The sequence below is a fragment of the Triplophysa rosa genome, linkage group LG5, assembly GCF_024868665.1.
Source record: "Triplophysa rosa linkage group LG5, Trosa_1v2, whole genome shotgun sequence".
Taxonomy (NCBI): Eukaryota; Metazoa; Chordata; class Actinopteri; order Cypriniformes; family Nemacheilidae; genus Triplophysa; species Triplophysa rosa.
In genome coordinates, this window is record NC_079894.1 from 11474246 (window position 1) to 11495948 (window position 21703).

Below are 21703 nucleotides of genomic sequence, written 5' to 3' on the forward strand. Positions count from 1 at the left end.
CATATTGTTCTTTAATGTCATCCACCGGTGTTTCGTGGCCCTTTCATTAAAAGTATCGATTTAGCCACCATTTAGACACCGGTACCGTTTTAAAAGTATCGATTTGGCACCGGTATCGAAAAAGAAAAACGATTCCCAACCCTAGCTGAGCCTAGATCACGTTTTCGCTTCTTCGGCGAAGGAGATAACGTATTTATGAAATGCGCTCTGCAGAGTAGTTTGTCTGTTTAGGGCTCTTGTAGAAACAACATGGCGAATTCCATGTAAGGGGACACAAGGTGTATGTAGATAGAAATAGCTCATTCTAAGATAATAAAAACATAAAGCTTCATTATGTAAGGTCTTAATACACCTCTGAAGACACAGTTATGTATATTATATTGTATTTCTGTCAACAGATCCTCCAAAAATTACACATTGGACCTTTAACATTGGTAAATGCATTAGCTAAGCTAACATTAACTAATAATAAGCAATATTGTTTTCCAGAATTTATTAATAATTGTTAGTTAATACAAATACAATTGTTTGTTTATTGGGCATTATAGTAGGGCTGTCACAATAAACCGACAATAAATATCACGTGATTTATGCACAGCTTGTGAGTGAAGTACGGGAAAATGCTGCTGCATCCGAAAGCCAGAGGGCGCTCTCGTGCGGAAACTCCAAATACGCACTGCAGAAGAAGACCATAACACGTTATAGAATCTAGGAAATGCCTATGGACATCACTGTTACTCAAGCCTCATCAGGTATTTTTATGATAATAAAGTATATTTATAATGATCATGTTTGACGGGTGTTGCTTTTTCAAATGCACATTATAAGCGACTCAAACTCGCAATGCTTTTAGATCGAGCAGCATTTCCTACTGATCCCAGAGCCGTGCTTCATGGACAAGCTACGCATTGAAAAAAAAATTGACACATTGCATATCGCAGCCAGCTCAATTACAATAGGATTTAGTGGTATCGCGATAAATTATCGTGCAGCCGTACATTATAGGGATAGTTCACCAAAAAATGAAAATCCTGTCATCATTTACTCAACCTCAGATTGTTCCAAACCTGTATAAATGTATTTGTTCTGCTGAACACAAAGGAAGATATTTGGAAGAATGTCAGTAAGCAAAAACCAGGGTGGGTAAATAATGACAGAATTTTCATTTTTTGGGTGAACTATCCCTTTAACTAATGTTAACAGTTACAACTTTTAATTTGAAAAATATTTTTGAAAATGGTGAAATTAACATGAACTAAGATTAATAAATGCTGTAGAAGTATTTGTTTATTGTTAGTTCATGTTAGCTCATGTTAGCAAAATGCTTATGTTTACTTGATATTCTGACAATTAATGCAGTGAAAAAAACGCAATTTGTAGGCCAAAAGTTTAAAGATGTGGAAAAGGTTCACAGCAGTTCATTATGCAACTGATCAATCTGTAGACTTAAGGGCTGTTGACACAAGACACGTCCTTGTATTACTTATGCAAATGTTTTTAGGTGTTGATCTAGGTACACACGACGTTTTTGTCAGTTACACCTAATTTTCACTGTGTTGCATCAGGAGTGTTTTTAGATGGCAAGTTAAAAGTAATTTCAATTTAAGAAAACGTGTTTAGAACCCCTTGAGTTCAGTTTAATTCTCTTGCACAGCTGTCTGTGTTAGCTACTCTGGCTGTATGCATGTTCAGATGACGAGGGTGGTTGGTTGTATCTTTAGTTTAATAATAGTATTAAAAGCCGTACATTCAGAACCAGCCACAAAATACTAGCAGGTAAGACAGTCAGACCATTTCCCCCTTCTCTGTTCCGATCACATCTGATCTGTTTTGCAGACCTCTGCCTTCTCAACATAATGATCTCTTTAAATGTATACTGAAATACAGACTGTTACGCAAAATGATTTGAATAATATGTCTTAATTCTGCATGACATAGAATATGCATGAGCACAGCATTGCATCTGTTGAGCATGAAGAAAAAACAAAAACCCAAAACAGCAGCGAAAGCCACGAGTCAAGTTAAAAGGAATGGAGACAGAGAGATATTAGAGACATTAATGCACACTTTCGTCCTGCGGAGACACCCCTGCTGCGCCAGTTGGCAGATCTGATGAAAGATTTAGGTTTTTTAACTGCTAATAATGCCGGGCATGAAAGTCTTAGCAACGTGCGCTAATCTGGTAGGAGGCGGCAGGCTGATTTGGCCTGTTTGTTGGGCACCAGAGGAAGCCCTGGGTCTGGATCCCCTGTGTCATGAAAAAGCCTGCACGGAATTTAAACCTGCGCGGAATGGTATAATACAAAAAGAAAACGGACAAAACAAAATGAACCAAACTGACAGTCTGTATATTGACAGTCTGTGATATATCTTGTTTATTTTGTTTTACATGTTCTTGATAAGAAAAGCAAGCATATAGGTCTATTTTACTCTGTTGAAAGTCTGTTCAACAAGCCGACGGTTAACAAGCCGACAGCAGAGAAAACACGCTGCTCTTCTCTAACTCATGGTAACAAAACCCAGATCTGACAAGAATATCTGGCTTTATTGTTTATAATGTTGATAATAAATAAAGTAAACAGGCTTGATACCTCATGCCGACTGTTAAGATCCTAAAAAATACCCCGCAACAAAGACTGAGCCATACACTCTAAGAACAAAAGATTCAAAAATTAACCTTTTGAGGTTCCTGGAGATTGCAACTGTGGGGGAACCTTAAGGTTAATTTCTGAACCTTTTTAAAAAGGTTCCAATTGGAACCCTCTCTTAAAGGTGCATTAAAGAACCAGCAGAGTTCCTTTTGGAACCCCTTTGTAGTCACCATTTCAGTAGTATTATTATTGTTACTATTGTTATTATTATTATTATTATTATATTACACATTATACTATAACAACATTTCATAACACATGACACAACACCATGATTCTCCATTAAATATTTATTGCGTACATGCACAAATTTCAGACAAAACACAAAATTACAATACATTTTATTTAACATCTGTTTGTGATAAGTATAACATTAACAAAGTAAAATAATTATGAAATAAAGCAAGCCCACCTCACTGCATCCATTTATTTAAACAAACAAAAATGCCCATTTTAATCTGTAATATGTGATCATGATTACTCGCCATCATATTCCAAACCCTCCTGACTGTCTTTCCTTAGCAGAGCACAAGAGAACAATTTTTGCTTTTTGACTAGTGTTTTTGTATGTAAGTGAACGGTGAATTTGTCAGTCAGTAACATTCTTCCTAACATCAGCCGTAAACAGAGAGAAAGTCCATTAACTGATGTATGCAGTGCAGAGCTGTGTAAATCCCAGTTGTATGATCCTTCAGTACTGCAGGGTGACAGTTTCATCACCACAGTATGTTTTTTGAAAAAGTGCAATAATAAGTAATACAAATACAACACTAAGAAATTACCTTTTGCCCATCAGCTGCCACATTGCACTGATGAGAGAAGAAAAACAGACAAATTAATAAACTAACAATTAACTTTAACATCTTCAACTCTGTAATTTTAGACATAGAGTTTAATGATATCTCGCACAGTAGATCACAGTAGAGGGATATGTATCATCAGTAAACATCAAGATGCCTGAGATAATGATAAGGATCATTCATTCATGTTGATATTGCTGTTATTGTGTATTAATAAGAAGCTATAATAAATACATCTCCTTAAAACTGACCAAAAATACCGAATAGAGAGAGAGGCAAGAAACCTGAATATAAATATGTTATTTACCTGTGATGGTAATCCAGATCATTGAGGAAAACTTGCTCAGCGTCTTGCACGGGCAAATTCTGCAGCACAGCCAAACCGGTGTATGATGGCCTATACAAAATGTTAATTTAAATATACCTTTATACGAATACAGAATAGAAAACCACTTTACTCAGATCTCTACATAAGTTCACCATCGTAGACATGATGTTTGCATACCGTACAGTGGGCTTTAAAAGTGCAGAGCAGGAGAAGGCACAAATGCATAACATGGGTGGACACAGCTGTGGAAACAGAACACCACAGATCAGTGAAACTCATTTGTGTTATGTTGTGTACTCTGCAGTACTCCTTCAGGCCACAAGACTGTCTCAATAAAATGTATTATTCACAGATTATGCATTTATCAATTTAGATTAAACATTACCTACAGCATGTTCCTTGTGGTTAAGCATAAATGGAGATCAAGGATTATCTGTTCATTAAAATTATGTAGGATTTTGACTCTTTGTACAGGTTGTGGGTTCCACATTAATGGCAACATGACAGTAGAGAGACACATCTGGAAAACCACAAATTCTACAGAAAACACAGTAAACTTGATCAAGAAATCATTGGTTTCAGTTAAATATTCAGTCTTGTCATGTAAATAATCATAATTAAGATTAAACAAACGGTCACACTTAAAGGGATACAGTACTTCACCCAAAAATGAAAATTCTCTCATCAATTACTCACCCTCTGATTGTTCCAAACCTGTATACATGTCTTTGTTCTGCTGGAAGATATTTGGAAGAATGTCAGATCTCATCCCCTACTGAATCCCATAGTATTTATTTTCCCTACTATGGCAGTGGGGGATGAGATCTGACATTCTTCCAAATATCTTCCAGTGTGTTCAACAAAACAAAGAAATGTATACATGTTTGGAACAATCCGAGGGTGAGTAAATGATGACAGAATTTACATTTTTTTGGGTTAAGTATCCCTTTAAGACAGACTGCTGCTGACTTAATGCAGCTGACCAACACAGAATGCATTAACATATTAATATGTTACGAAGTTTAGTTGATTACTTGACAGAATAAATTATAATAGTCACTAAATCAGCATGTTTACCTAAATAAACAGACTGTTTATTTCTGCTTGTTGTGCCTTGCAGACGTACAGTTACCAACTTTGGCTGTTCAATAAGAAAGCACAATTTAACGTTTAACACATACATTTTCATTAACATTCAGTACTGATGCTCTGATTGTTGTCCATATTTGGTTGCTAGAAATGCGGTTCATCCATTTTGCAGGTGCGTTGTCTCCTGCGTCTTAACATCTTTCCCCCTTTCACTGATGTATGTTTATCTTTTTCTCTACTTAAAAGAAAGTGAAGGGGTGAAATAATTAACACAAATGTTGCCTTTGTAGCACTATACATCTCTCTTTATAACTTTTTCACTGTCCTAAATAGAAAAAAGGTCACTTTGAAATGAACTAACAGAGCTTCAGTCTGTATTTTAATGTACAGTAACCATGTCTTTACTTTAATGTTACATTTCATTTGTTTTATTTTCATGTTTTCATAAAGGTCATACATAATAATTTTGTTAAGTCTTACCTCAGATATACAAGCATTTCATCTCAGTTCCTGCGCTGGCGCTGCAGAGTTTGTAACGGTCTTGAGCTGGGCCACGGGCGCGAAGTGAAATATCCCACTTCCGACCTCGCAGCGTTCCAGTCAAATACTTTACAGTTTCTTAACGTTTCGCATAAGTTAGCTACCCGCTAATGTCACTGCAAGTATTTTGGATCATGTAATGCGTCTCCCTGCGCTCGTGCTTGATTGATCTGCCCTGAGTTCATAGGTCGCATGTCCGACTATGAGCGTAGTTTACGATGTTATTTCCAAGTAGTATATGGGAAGAAGCATTCCGAGTTTGCTTGAACGTAGCACTGGCTCTTGAACTCATAAGTCTCTATTTGAACTTCTAGAAGTAAAATTCAGGCTTTTAGGTATGGAAAAAGCTGCCAGTCTTAAGTTAAGGCCAAATTCATTAACATTAGTTGCAGTGAAATGTACATTTTCATGTTTCAGGTTGTTGAAATTAGCATTACTTGGTAAATTCATATTCGTTCGTTAAAGATATATTAAGAATTTAATACTACGTTGGTATTTTTATACCTAATGTAAGTAATGTTAACAAATTCTGTGGCTCACCAGTTTTGAAACATTTTTGTCATGATTCCGCCCTCTGCCCTTGAGGCAGAATCATGACAGACCCACGTGTTTCATGTGGAGAGAGGTATTTTTTGTCCTTATGGCTTTCCATACACTCTCTCCGGTCTCGTCTCTGTTCCCGCCCTCTCGTCTCCTCATTTTTGCTCGTTTATTGTTTCATGCCCTTCACCTGTTACCCTCTTGATTTTTATCCCTTACTTAATGGCCCTGTGTCTTCTGTCTTGTGCCGGATCATTTTGTGATGTTGTCCTTGTCACCCGCCTTGTCCTGTATTGCTACGTAAGTCTAGTTAGTTATTTGTAGTCATGTCTAGTGTTGTATTTAGTCTGGTCTAGTTTAGTGTAGTCAGTTTATGTTCCTGTGTACCCTTCCTGTTTCTACCCTTGCTGTTCTGTTGTTTTACCCCCTCGTGGGTTTTTGTTTCATGTTTTGTATTTGTTATTAAAATCCTTGTTTACTCCTTACCCACTGTCTGCGCTTGGGTCCTCTGTCCTTGTTCCCTCATCGTTCCTGACACATTTTAATACGGTGATGTGAGCCGAGCATAAAACGCGATCCGGGCATCTGGGGTGTAAACTGAACATATTTAAACTAGCTTGCAATCTGAGTGAACAAAGATTTAGGAACACATACAAATTATTTTTTATATTTTTTTGTATATTGTAAAATCATTACAGAAGAAGCGTTAAATAAGACGTGACAACTCTAAGGTCTTCTGAACCGGTAACTTAACCTTGTGATGACGCAGTTTTATTCTTATGAAAAATACGAATATTCAAATAGCATTTTTAATATTCCAATAGTTATTGCGATCGAATATTTGAACATTCGTGCACATCCCTATTCCAAATATGGTAAGAGGCGTTACATTTCCGTCACACGCTTGCAGTATTTGACCAATCACTACGCACTGGTTAACTGGCCAATCATAGCATGCCTTGCTTTTCAGAGCGATGAGTTTTGTAAAAAAACTGCGCATTTCAGAGAGGCGGGGAAAAGAGGAGATACAAACATGCACGGTATGTGAAAAATACACGTTTTTTTTAACCTTAAATCGTGTATACACTTTGCATTACATCTAAAACAAACCATAATATTTGTTTTAGCCGTGTCATTTGACCCCTTTAAAACTACTCAACAGTTGTTGATTCTTTGTGGAGGTCTACCGGAAGTTAAGTTTGGGCTATAACGTTTGTTTATGTTGTTGCCTCTGAAACCATCTATAGATAATTTTTAAGTATAAAGAAACATTTCAATATTAGTGAGTATTGAATATTGAACTTGTTAACCTAAAGAGAAACATTTTCAGTTCAGATGCATTTGTCCTGTAGCACTAGAAAGATACAAAACAAATGTACAAGAGAGCACTGAAAAACCCCTTAGAAGTAAAACCGCAATAATGATTGGATTTTTTTTGCTTTGTCTTTTTTGTCAGAAGAGACCCCTTAAAACCCTTTGGAGACCCTCAGGAGATTCCCAGTCCCCAGTTTAAACCCCACTAAATTAGATAACTAGATGCTACTGACAGATCTTCATGGTGGTTGAATTAATGATGAATCATGAAAAAAATGGACTTCCATGGAGAATTCTTGATAAATATGAAGTTAGGCAGTTTGTGATTCACAATTGTGTATTTTTAAATACGGTGAGAGACGTCTATTAAAGGGATAGATTCTGGTGCTTGACAGCCCCCGGTCACTATTCACTTTAATTGTATAAAATTGTACCCTGCTCTCATGTTTCACACAAGAAAGAAAATCATACGAGGATGAGCAAATCTCTGAGCTAGTTGTCATGCTCCTGACATGTTCTGTTAATAGAGCTAATCTCACTTTTATAAAATAATGATAGAATTCTAACTGCTTGTGGTATATTGTGTCGGTCTGTCCAAATCCCATCTAAAATGCAGCTTGCGCTTTGGTCACAAAAGAACTTCAGTTGGTACGTCGCTACACCACTGGAGAAATGTTAAAACAAGAGTTGGCATTATTTAATAGGTTCCTGCATGAAAGCGAGGATGTCAACGCTGACAGCTGCCTTTAGTGTCTGCTGTCAAACCGCTATCGCACATGTCAGATGACTGAAGTCAAGTAACATGTTGCGTTGTTAAAACTATGAGCTGTAATGAGAAATAACTCCTCTTATTATTCCCAGCGCCGCCACGCCCCTGACAGAAGCCCTTTTCCCTTTTCATGTCTTCTCTTTGACACAGAAGCCACAGAATATAAAGGTGGATTGATCATTAAAACCATTTTCTCATCCCAGCTGTCCCACCTAGTCTAAAAAGAAGCTCCTTTGATTCCGAGCCGAGCTTAATTGGTCGTATCTAAAATGGTTTAAGTAATTAAGATGACAGAGCCGGCCTGCGAGAGGACAGTATCCTCGTGTCCTTTCTGAGAGGTCTAGCACCTCTCTAGGGTCCTCATTATGACTCGGTCCCCACAAGTTACACGTCCTTGCGAGTGAGGATTTTGATGGCTATCTCTCCAAGATGACCTCCCACACACATGATAAATTCATCATCTCTACAGAGGAGCGTTTGGGATTAAGTTGGTAGTGGTGGGAGGCGTGAGGTGATTTGACAGCATTCGGTAATGCCCACGTTGCTTTCGAGATGAGCTAACGTTTAATCATGTTTTGTTGCACTGAGTAATGCGCGTGCTGCGTATTCTGTGTAGAACAACAGTTTAGGGGCAGTTTTCTTTTGAAATTTGTGGGATGCTGAAAGTAAAAGCCAATGTAGATTGAAGTATCGCAGGAAGAGTGTTGCACGGGATCTGTTTAAGAGTCTGTTGCTGTAATAGGAGGGAGGAGCAGTGTAGGTCAAATTTACAGGAATGCTGAGGGAGCTTGATAAAATAGGCTTTGTTTGTATGCTGTATGCAGCTACATGAGTTTGAATGATTTATACGTACAGGCTTCCCCTCCAAACAACATCTCTTCTCTTCATGATCGATGTCTGTGGATTTCCGACTTTGCAACCAATAAAACAGCACTACATTTACAATTCTTTCATACATGTAGTTGTATTAACATATTTACTGACATATCGTTAAGACTTCATGACATTTTTTTTCGCACTACTACTTGTACGCAAAGCACATTTCTTAATATTAAAGTGATTAAAGTTTCACCCAAAAATAAAAATTCTGTCATCATTTATTCACCCTCTTGTCATTTCAAACCTGTATGACTTTCTTCTGCAGAACACAAAAGAAGATATTTTAAAGAACGTTTGTAACCGAACAGCACTGGCACCCATTCACTTCTGTTGTACGGACACAAAACCCATGCAAGTGAATGGGGGCCAGTTAACAACATTCTTCAAAATATCTTCTTTTTTGTTCTCTGGAAGAAAGTCATACAGGTTTGAGATGATAAGAGAGTGAGTAAATTATGACAGAATTTTTATTTTTGGGTGAACTATCACTTTAAGATGGAAGTTACTGGTTTATGCTGGTCGTACTAATTTTCCAACCAAGCTAGTGTTCGGGTGGTCTTCAGCCTCAATGGCTAAATAAAGAGTTTAAGGGTGCATTTTTTCTGTGAATTATTCATGTTATGTAAATTTGGCTAATTGTAATTTGTCCTTTGTTTACAAAACTGTATTTGCCTAGGAATTTTGTGGCACATTTCGTAACTGCCTATAAAGCAGATTATAAAAAACAGATGACTATGTTTTCTATTGATCGTGAGTGACAATTGTAATTCATTAAATGATGAGCAAATGCTGAGATATCTAAACATGCTGTGTAGTTTAATGCACTTTTAAGAGCTAAATCAGGCGCCTACAGTGGCTTTCAATGATCGTGCTGTACATTCACAGTGTGTTAGATCATTGTAGCGATGCTTAAGGAAAATTGCTTAAAAAATCAACAATATGTACAAAATATACAAACAATATGCAAATAAACAATGCCTTCATATCACGTATTTTATTCATGCCTTCCTCAGTCTCCTGTGAGATTTGTGAAGTATGTACAATCCCTTAACTATGTATTTTGTATATTTCCACAAGCTGTGTTAACAAACATTCCACAGACAACTCTACTTAATCAGGATCATTAGGAATATTGATGGGATTCTTGGTTTAAGATCATTAACAGCGATTCCCAGTCGCACCGAACTCCATGTGAGGCGATGATTAGAACATACATTTCCTGAGCATCAGTCAGATACGACCTCTGTCCAATACAATGAGCATACAGCGCTTTGACACCGCAGCAACATGGGGTATTACTGCTAACACAGTGCTTGAGCAGAATGCGTATTCCAGAGGTCATGTTTAGCCTGACCTCCCATTGTGGCTCATTTACAGGCAGGTGCTTAGACCAGGTAACACGCAAATAAATAATGGAACAAGCTGCTGAATTTAAGAGTGCAGGGGTCAGAGCTTAGCGCCACTGTTGTGTTCATACAACGCAGAAACTCACAATTTCCAATTCAAAATGTGCCACCGCGCCCCAGGCACAGTGTTACAATGTTAAGAAGGCGCGTACATGCACAAGTAAGTCTTTGTTTTATATTAGCTGAACAGACGGTATAATGGAACTGTGGCATTATTTGAAACAGACAAATATTTTAAGGTGCAAATGGGGTGTTAAAATAATTTCCAGCACTCTTTTGGCGTTTAGTTTTAGTTTTATTAATGATATAATTGAGGATCCAAACTCCCGTCTCAACACAACAATGTACAACATCTATATGGATAATGACTTTTTTTTAAAATTCTGCCCTTAACGGAACAGTTCACCCAAAAATAAAAATTCTGTCTTCATTTACTCACTCTTAAATTGTTCCAAATCTGTATCAATGTCTTTGTTCTGATGAACACAGAGAAAGATATTCGTAAGAATGCTTGTAACCGAACAGTTCTTGGCTACCATTGACTACAATACACTGAAAAAAACCCTGTTGGATTAACATAAAAAAATGATGTACATCGTTTGCCCATAATAAAGTTATGTTTACGCAGTTCAAGTTGCCCAATTTATGTTTGTTAAACAAACATGATTTTTATGTTAAAGTTTCCTATTTTCATTTAATGTTCTCAACATAGGTGTTTTTAGTTAATGTTACATACAATTTTCATTTATCTTTAACAAGATATTAAGTTAACAGAGCTTCACAGACATTCAAAAATGTAACCGCACATTACCTAACCAAAGGCAACGCTTTTCTGAAGAATGATAATCTCAAAATTAAAACATTTAACAAACTCTTGTAAATATCAATGATAAGTGAACATTAAACACTAACGTGCTTGTCATTAATACTAAAAATCACATAAAAGGACACTTAATTAAGAAAATAAGTCTCAAAATGCAGTCTTATGCAAAGCATGCTGCCCAGTTTTAACAATTATGTTAACACAAATCATTCATGTAGTGCCAACATGAATGGATTAAAATACATAAGTGAACGTGAAAAAATCATGTTGTGGCCAAATTTTCCAAAACTTGTGTTGATTTATTGTGTTTAAATTAAGTAAATTGGACAAGTTGCAAAATTCATTTTTTTCAGTGTAGTAGGAAAAATCGCTTTATAAATTTCTTTGTTCTGTTGAACACAAGAATTTAGGAACGCAATCAGTTCAGGGGCACTTTTGAATACCATTGTTATTTCTCCAACCATAATAGTTAATGGTGGCCATGTAATTGGTTAAAATCATCCTTCCAAATATCTTTCTCTGTGTTCATCACAACAAAGAAATGTATACAGATTTGGAACAACTCAAAGGTGAGTGATAAAGATTTTTTATTTTTGGGTGAACTGTCCCTTCATGTCAAATGTATGTTAGTTTAACTAAAATTACATTGAGGACAACACTTTTCATTTCTTAAGCATTGCAGCATTAACTCTAGCTATGTTTGTCCTTGATGTCAGATATTACAGATTGTCACGAACTGGCAGAAAGAACCCAATAGCAGGCAGGCAGTGAAGGGGTTAACAGATACCTTTTATTAAATGAACAAAACAAAGGAAAAACCCACGAGGGGGTATCAAACAGAAACTAAACTAAGAAACAAACAGAAAACAAAAGACTTCCCACGAGGGGGCAAAATGAAAACAAGAACAGTAAAACTAAACTAAAAGACACGACCAAACGTCTTAAATAATACAATGAACAAAACTCACAAAACACGAACAGGACCATGGGTAGCAACACCAGCAAGAACACGCGAGACCACAGTACACAACGCACCAAACACAATGACCGAGCACAGGACAAAGAAACATGAGGGTTTAAATAGGGAAGACAAACGAGGGATAACGACATGGGGCAGGTGTGGGACATTAAACACTCAGGGAAACATAACGAGGAAACAAGAGGAATGGGGCCAATGACAAGACACTGGAGAGAACGTATATTATTGTCAAACGGACAATAATATGTTTCTCTCCACACATAACCAAAGACTTTGTCATGGCTCTGCTACAGGACCAAGAAAAACATGACTAAGGAAGCAGAGCCATGACAACAGATGTCTTTCAGATTATGATCTCTGAATGTTTTATGTGTTCCATACATTCGTCCTGTCAATTAAACCTGACTTTGTGAGACATGTCTTTGTGCTTTTTTATTTGATAAGCCACAGGTTTGATTGGCCACAGACTTCAAGGAGAGCCTTTTGTTGGATATATATACTTATATGCAGCCCTGATATCCCATGAGTCACCCGAGCTCTTGAAAAAATGCAATCACTTCTGCATTACTTTTCGTTGACATATGCCCAAGCCTGTCTGCACCTGGTCAGTCAGATAAACTCAAAACAAGTGGCAGTCCATCACTGACCAAAGCGCCATGAGAGCGACCTATGACTTGCACCATTGTTGCATTTTGTGTGTCAAATGAAACAGAAACCCAGCCGAGCATCACCTATATCCATCGCCGTTCATCTCAATAGAATGTGCAGCATGCATTTTTTTTCCTTCATGAATATTTCATTTGCTGGAGCCAAATTATCCTATGTATAATTTAAAGCAGGCATGTTGTTGTCTACCAATGTGGAGTTCCCTGGTCATTATGAAGTCAGCAGTATTTATAAGGGATATCAGTCTTCACCACGGCTGTGCAGACGTGTCTAGGACAAAACTAGCATTTGTTCTCAGCCCTCCTTTTTTAAACCACACAAAGGAAAAACCATTATCTACTGCTGCACACCATCAGCTGTACTAGTACTAGTAGTATTTGACTTACGATTTTCTTTTCTTAAAGGGATAGTCCACCCCCCCAAAAAATCTGTCATCATTTATTCACCCATGTGTCATTTCAAACCTGTATGACTTTCTTTCTTCCGCAGAACACAAAAGAAGATATTTTGAAAAATGTTGTTAACTGGTCCCTATTTTGTGTCCTAACAATAGAAGTGAATGGGGGTTAGTGCTTTTCGGTTACAAACTTTCTTTAAATATCTTCTTTTGTGTTCTGTAATAAAGTAATAAAGTAATAAAGGTTGAAAATGTAAATGATGACTGAATTTCCATTTTTGGGTGAACTATCACTTTAACTGTCCCTTGGAATGTGTAAGTGTGTCATATTTGCCATAAAAGATTATAAAGAGATTTTCATGTATTTTCTTTTCCATAGATGTCTGAAATGTGCCGACGCTCCTTGTCAGAAAAGCTGTCCTACCAATTTGGACATCAAGTCCTTCATCACCAGCATTGCCAACAAGGTAAAACTAATTACTATGCACGAGCTCACTCGCACAGCAGCTATGCCCAACACACTTTATTGATGTTGGTTTAAGTGATAATCTCATAATACTTTATGTATTATATTTCTCGGTTAGTTAACCACATGCACTTATACATTGCTTTATCCAGCCAGGTAAAATCCTCAAATCGAAAATCTCCAAAGCACTGCTTTGCTTGAGACCGTGTTTATCAATGGCTTTGTTTTGTGTATTGTAGAACTACTATGGGGCAGCGAAGGCAATCCTCTCAGACAATCCTCTGGGTTTGACTTGTGGTATGGTGTGTCCCACCTCTGATCTGTGTGTGGGGGGCTGTAACCTCTATGCCTGTGAGGAAGGTCCCATCAATATCGGTGGTCTCCAGCAGTTTGCCACTGAGGTAAGGGGCTCTTGAAGTAGAAGGTCTGAAGTTCTCACAAATCTCTTTATCATTTATTAAATGATCTTTGTGAATGTACTGTATGTTTACTCATCTAAAATACAATACAAAAATAGAACAAAACCCAATCAAAAATGCAAAATGAAGTAAGAATCAAAGACTTATTTTTAGGTTTTAATGAGGATTTGGTGTAATGATTCCATCCGTGGTTTAATGGTTGTCAGGGGTTATCAGTGCTCACCTCTTTCTTTCTGCTGTTATGTACTTTGTACTATTTCAGTTCCTTGTCATATCGAACTAACACCAGGCTCTTAGTTCCTCTGAGAAAATTTCAGTATAGGAAAAGTCTTTTTCACTACTGGAATGGACTTTTTTCAGAGGTGTAAATCAAGAACGGGCTCAAGGAGGGAGAAAAATATTCACCCTTTGCTCTTGTGTTGTTCCTTTTGTTCTTTTTATTTCAGCTTTCAGTCTGAGGAAAAGAAGAATATAAAGATTTGCTGCTTTGTATTGTTCCATTTATTTATTTTTTATCTTTTGTGGGCTTATTTGTTGGTCAATATTTGTTGTTTATTATCTTCTGGTTGTTATTGAGTTAGTAGGGGGAGATTGGGGATAGCTGTCAAACTTGTTATTCCTGTGATTATTTCTCAGGCAAAATCAATTTCTGTATAGGTACACCTTACAGTCGTGGCTACAAAAACACCTTTTCATTGTTATTGCTTAGAAAACATGAAGATGTTTATTGAACACGTTGATCTGTTGTGATGACGTGTCCAAATGGCAATGCATGTTGTAAATGTTGCTCTGAATGGGGCAAGTTGTCACAAGGAAACATGTCTTGATAGTAAAATATCAGACCATTGTTTTGGAGGTAAAATATTAAGCAAACAGCCACAGAAAAAATGAAGAGATCATTCCAAATTTTCATTTGTGGCCATTCCAGTGCATTGTCTGTTGAATTTCAACAAAATGAAACCTCAGTGACAAAGTCATCCAACAGCAATGTGAAAGACTGACAGCATGACAAGAAAATTCAAGCTTTTCACATAGAAAATCATATTTAAACTTTTCCTAAATACATGTACAAATATTACTGTTGTATTGCTTAAAAGTGAATATAAATTGTTTTCTTTGCAGTATTTGAGGTCTGAAAAAATACAGAGCATCTTTTCTGTTATTTTGACCTGTTTCCAGTTTTCATTTTCTGCAAATAAATGCAAATAGAACATTTGTAAGAAACATTGTTAGTAGTTCTTACAATGTAAGAAAATTTGTAATTTTACCCAAACACATACCTTTAGATAGTAAATTCTGAAAAACTGAAAATAATTTTGAAATGGTCCCTTCATTTTTTCCGTAAAATAAAAATGTGTAAACTTGTAGGAAACTGAAATTTGTAAAGAATACCTTCCTTATTATCTTCTTTACCATCTTATCTTTACCATATTTATTTTATTATTATCGTGGGATTAAAATGTTGGTTCGAAGCACACAGTACGCATTTCTGATTTCAGGGTTTTGAACTATAGGCATTTGAACCCAGCATACTGTACAAAAGACTTAAACGTTATAGTTACGTAAGTGTTATTTATTAAGCCCTTGAGTTCCCCATGTGACAGCTTCTCATTTTTCAGTGCTCAGGCATGTGTTTGTGTGTCCTTCTGTCAAATGTCTACCTCTTTCTTCTTCACCTTATTTGTTTGCCATTCTCCTGACCTCAGTGAATCTCTCTCCGTTTTCAAAAATCGTGCACGATTGGTCCAGACAGGAAAAAACCAAGCCAACCATCCTGTCAGCTCCTTCCCCCATCAACTATCACCGAGAAGATGACAATGTCTCTCTTCTCAAATGTGAAAGGCCAGGGTTGTTTTTCTGTGCATTGATTAGATCAGTGGTTCTCAAACTGTGGTATGCGTTCCACTGGTGGTACTTAAAGAGACCCCAGTGGTACGTGACACGACAGAAAATAAAAAACTCTATATATTAATTTACATTTCATGTTTTAAAAACAAATTTAAGTGTTTATTACATGATTGATAAAAACGGAATACATCGCAGCCTATTTGCAATTTTAAAATAGTTGTATGAATGATTGTTTATTTGTCTTTGGTCTATCGTGATGGGCAGCTCAAACACAGAACGGGAGCAGACAGCCGCTCTCACTCTCTCTCTTCTGACGAGCTGCATGCAAATTAAGTTTCTTATGTATTTCTGCACTTGAACCACTGTTTAAAGCTGTTGTTATTGCTGTAAAGTGCTAATTCAACACGCGTCTGGATCTAGTCGAGGTTAAATCAATGAAGCATGGGTTGCGATTTAGTTTTGACGCGCCGCTTTCACAAAAGCCGCTGCAGTAAAGTGTAAGTCACTGTTTGTTATATACAGCTGTTGTCTTGATGTTTTAGTATGCGTATATTTATTATCTTCTGTGTTAAATATTCTTTCCACATTGTTTGTCTTTAACATTAGTTTTTAGTCTTTTTGCAAGTCCCCAGAAAGTTAACAAATAAATAAAGTCATTTACAGAACCTTGTTTACAGTGCACTACAGAAAAGTGTTTTGTGTCAACTATTACTGCTGACTAACTTGAAAAACATGGAAAAAAACGTTCTTTAGTTTGAACAAAGCTGGTAAATAAAAAGGTTTTTGTATTATTAATACATTAGAATTGGAGGATGAGGTGTAAAGATAGGTTCACAGCACTACTTTTAATTTAAGTGTTTATTCATATGATTTTCTATGGTGGTCATTAGGTGGTACTTGGAACAACAAATTTTATTAAAGGTGGATCTGAAAAGTTTGAGAACCACTGGATTAGACAACCCATTGACAGAGCAGCGCCTGTATTAGTAAAAACTGCATTCGAAACTGTACTCTCTGTACTGTAAATCACATTATATTCCCAGGGAGGTTTCTGGTAAACATTGAGTTGAGATGAGGAAATGCAAGCTGGGCCTGAAAAGCTTTCTGGAGCTGATTAAGAGGGGACGGAGAACTCTGAACTCTAATTAGCACACTGATTCCTTATAAATAATCCAAAAGTAACAGTGGGGGAAATAAGATTAATGTTTGAATTTATGTTTTACTGCAGCGGAATAGAAGAAAGGAGAGGTTTGTGAAGCTTTCTGTGTTCTCCTCAGGTGTTCAGTAAGATGGGCATTCCTCAGATCAGGAATCCAGAGCTCCCGTCACCAGAGGATATGCCAGAGAGCTACCACACAAAGATCGCTCTCATCGGCTGTGGCCCTGCTAGCATAAGCTGTGCCTCCTTCCTGGCTCGACTGGGATATGACAATATCACAGTCTTTGAGAAAAAGAAATACACTGGTGGGCTCAGGTAAAGGGAGTTTATTCTCCTGCTTATACAGAGAATCCACAACTGGTTTAGTAGCCACTGCTTCAAGTTATCGATCCTCTTAAAGGAATAGTTCAAAAATAAAAATGTGTGTAAGGTATGTTAATTTCAAACCAGTATTACTTTCTTTCTTTCTTCTAAACACAACAGAAGATATTTTGAAGAACCTTGGTAACCAAACAACACTGGCTTCCGTTGACTTCCATTGTATAGACCCAGTAACCCCTTTATTAAAATATCTTATTTTGTGTTCCACAGAAGAAAGAATCATATTCAGGTTAAAAGAGACGTGAGGGTGAATAAATGATGACACAGTTTTTATTTTTGGGTGACCTGTTCCTTTAAAGGCAAAATGAAGCACAAATTGTATCATTGGTGGGCCAGACAGCCTCAAACTACCAATGGTCGAACAATGTTTTCGTGTCCAGCTGATCGAGATGCTTAAACAAACAGCAATATTTTGATAGTTCCCTATTGTTTACACACTTCACCTTTAGAAAACCTTTTGGGTACATCAGGCACATCCCAGGCTGAAGTCTAGCATCCCAAACACAGCTCTAATGATCTTTCAGCTGAAAATTCTGATCAATATAATGCCACAACCAAACAACTGTATTTTCTCTTGACATTGTGTTAAGAGACAGACTGGGGTTTGATCTTTGAGAACCTATCATCTCCGAGAGGAATTTTAAAACGCCAATGGGCTTGGCGAATGGCATACGAACGCCAGTCCCCGCCCTGTGCATACGGGTATAAAAGGGAGATGGCGGTGGCAATTCACTCATCCTTTGTTCTTCGGAACCTGCGTGGCTTATGTCAAGCATTATCTCTTCGAGACTCTTTGATTCGTCTACGATTTCTACTGCTGGATTTATGATGCAGAGCAGCGGACTTCTCCCTCCTGACAGCCCTACAGCCCTAAAAGAGCAAATTTCTCACAGTTGCGAGCATGTCTTGCAGCTGTGTCCTTGGGTGTGACAGACTCATCCCTGAGTCAGACAGGCATGACACCTGCGTCACATGCTTGGGGGGTCAAGCATGCTGAGGCAGGATTTGTCGATCCGGCATGTTCTGTGTGTGAGAACAATGTCGATCAAGGTTCTTTGTGAGCGCTGCCACCACCCCGTCTGCTTCCCAGGCGAGTACCTATGGATATCGCTCCTTCGGCTTCGCGGACCACCCATACCCCAGCACGCTCACCTGGCGGTGGTGGACCGTCCCATAGCGGGCAGACTCGACAGAGGGATGAGGACGAACTCTCTGTCATAGCATCGGACAGCTACCTCCTGGCATCAGATGCGGAAGACCTCTCTGAGCTCCCGCCCCCGGGCAGTCGAGCTCAAGATGAGGTCGACACTGAAATGTCAGCCATGCTTGCATGGGCAGGATTCATGGTTTCTGGGGACGGAGCGTGGTCAAAAGCCACGCACCGCCCTGGTGCCATTCTTCCCGGAAGTGCATGAGGAGCTCACTAAGTCCTGGAATGCACCGNGCGGGCAGACTCGACAGAGGGATGAGGACGAACTCTCTGTCATAGCATCGGACAGCTACCTCCTGGCATCAGATGCGGAAGACCTCTCTGAGCTCTCTGAGTCAGCCATGCTTGCCCGGGCAGAAACGCTGGATTCATGGTTTCTGGGATCTGATCATGTTCAAAAGCCACGCACTGCCCTGGTGCCATTCTTCCCGGAAGCAGCTCCCGGAAGCAGCCCGGAATGAGCAGCTCACTAAGTCCTGGAATGCACCGTTCTCAGTGCGTTCCCGGCTAGCGGACTCGGGGGCTGTTAGTTCCCTGGATGGTGGGGCGGCCAAAGGCTATGTCGACATCCCCCAGGTGGAGCGTGCAGTCGCGGTGCACCTGTGCCCACAGACAGCTGCCACCTGGAGGGGTCGGCCTAGACTTCTGTCCAAGGCTTGTAAGCTTTCTTCGACAAGGCTTGTAAGGCTTACAACACAGCAGGACAGGCCGCTTCTGCCCTCCGCGCTATAATGGTCCTTCAGGTTTTTCAGGCTAAAGCCCTAAAAGACCTGGATGATTGGAAGGCCGACCCAACTCGCATGAGCGAGTTACGCACGGCCACTGACCTCGCACTCCGGGCAACGAAGGCCACGACACGTGCCTTGGGTCGGTCGATGTCCACACTTGTGGTCCAAGAGAGGCATCTGTGGCTCAATCTTGCGCAGATGGGCGAAACCCAGAAGGCCCGCCTTCTAGATGTGCCCATCTCGCAAGCTGGGCTGTTTGGTGTCACCGTGGAGGATGTGTCACAACAATTCTTGTGTCACAACAATGGCCACCTAAGAAGACCTCTAAGCGGCCCTGACGGGAAGAACCCAGGGAGTCCAACATCGGTCCCGACCCCGGCCATACCAGCGCCCACAGGTCGGAGAGGGACCTGCTGCAGCCTTATCAGGGCCCGGCACCCACATTCTTACAGAAAGAGTGTTTCTCCCTGGGTTTTCTCTCTCCACAGCACCCTCGACTCGACGGTGTCTTGAACGGACCAAGCTGCCGGCCGCAACCTCCACCGGATGTTGCGTCGGTCAGCGACAACAAGCAAGTAAGTCAACAGAGCCGTCAACCACCCCAGGGTTCCGCCCCGTACGAGGTGACCGCTCTGTCAGTCACCGAACCAGCCTCCCACGGCACGGTGAAGTAGATCGTCCCTCTGGTTCCGCTGTCACGGTTCTTGGGCGCTTGGCAAGAGTGGCAACACCTACACAAGCTGCCGTTCAGGATGCTGACGCAGAATCACATCTTGGGCTCAGTTCGTCGAGAGTCGAGAGAAACTCGAGAGTAACCTCTACCCATCCACATTGAAAGTGTATGTAGCCGCTATTGCCGCTCATCGCGATCTCGTGGAGGGACCTCGGCCAACATGACCTGGTCACCAGGTTCCTTAGGGGTGCGAGAAGGGTTAATCCACCTCGACTGCACTCCGTACCCTCTTGGGACCTTAATGTAATCCTTCAGGGCCTTTCTACGGCCCCTTTCGAGCCCCTCAGAGACGCCAGTCTCCCTCATCTAACGATGAAGACGGCAATCTTTATGGCGCTCGCTTCTATGGGTGGGGGACCTCCAGGCATTCTCCGTGCCCCATGGGTGCCTAGAATTCAGGCCCGGTAGTTCTCACATTATCCTGAGACCCTGGCCAGGTTACGTGCCCAAGATTCCAACCACTCTTTTTCGGGACCAGGTGGTGAACCTGCAGGCGCTCCCCTCTGGGGAGGAAGACCCAACCTCCAACGTGTTGTGTCCAGTACGTGCACTGCGCCTCTACTTGGTCCGCACGCAGAGCCTTAGAAGCTCTGAGCAGCTCTTTGTCTGTTTTGAGGGACAGCACCAGGGGAGGGCTGTCTCCAAACAGAGATTGGCGCACTGGATCGTCGATGCCATTACGTTGGCATACCGGTCCCAAGATCAACACAACGTTGAGAGACCGACTGAAGGGGAACGTCTCGGTTACGACTGTAACCTCCGTTCCCTGATGGAGGGAATGAGACATTGTGTCTTCATGCCACAATGCTTCGCCGACCCGTTGCAGCGACCGGGAGATGCCTCTCAGGTTCCTCAACCCAAAAGATGAGTGAATGGCTGCCGCCATCTCCCTTTCATACCCGTATGCACGGGGTGGAGACTGGCATGCATGTGCCATTCGCCAAGCCCATTGGCGTTTTAAAATTCCTCTTGGAGATGATAGGTTCAACACAACGTCTCGTTCCCTCCATCAGGGAACGGAGGTTACAGTCGTAACCGAGACGTTTTTATATGTGTGTATTTGTTTGTCTTTGCAGCACTTCCGAAATCCCTCAGTTCCGTTTGCCCTACGAAGTGGTGCAGTTTGAGATCGATCTGATGGAAGATCTTGGTGTAAAGGTACCAATAAGCAGGAGGGGGGCGGGGGGTCGTGTCAGATCTTCCAGCCAAATGTCACTGACATTAATAATCATGCAGGAAAAAGCAAGCTAACAAAACACAATTAAAAGCCACATTAGCAAGGAAAGTGGCTGAGACATCCATCTGTCCGTTGCCTGAAAGCTGTGATGGTGAGAGATGGCAATCGATAGTCCTCATCACCTTACCATGATTCATTTTATTTTAGACTTGAGAGAGAAAGGGGGAGGGGGACGGGTTCTGAAATTTGATGGAGGTTGGTCAAAGTTAGAGAAGGGGAACGGTGACTCCCAAAAGCTGACTAAGATTCATTTTCACAAGAGAGTTGTTAGATTTTCATAACGTCAGTTGTTCTAATTATGAAAAATAGGACTGTTGAGAATACCAAAACCTAGACTCCAT

The 21703-nt window shown here is 39.9% G+C and overlaps 1 protein-coding gene across 2 annotated transcripts in view; it reads left to right on the forward strand.

Annotated features, from left to right (window-relative positions):
- Positions 1–21703, forward strand: part of dpydb (dihydropyrimidine dehydrogenase b) — a 159364-nt gene that overhangs the window by 34670 nt on the left and 102991 nt on the right. For both annotated transcript variants that reach the window (XM_057333891.1, XM_057333890.1), the window contains 4 exons: positions 13561–13648; positions 13887–14048; positions 17192–17388; positions 21202–21283. In XM_057333891.1, the coding sequence (XP_057189874.1) occupies positions 13561–13648; positions 13887–14048; positions 17192–17388; positions 21202–21283 (529 nt within the window). The remainder of the gene's footprint in view (positions 1–13560; positions 13649–13886; positions 14049–17191; positions 17389–21201; positions 21284–21703) is intronic.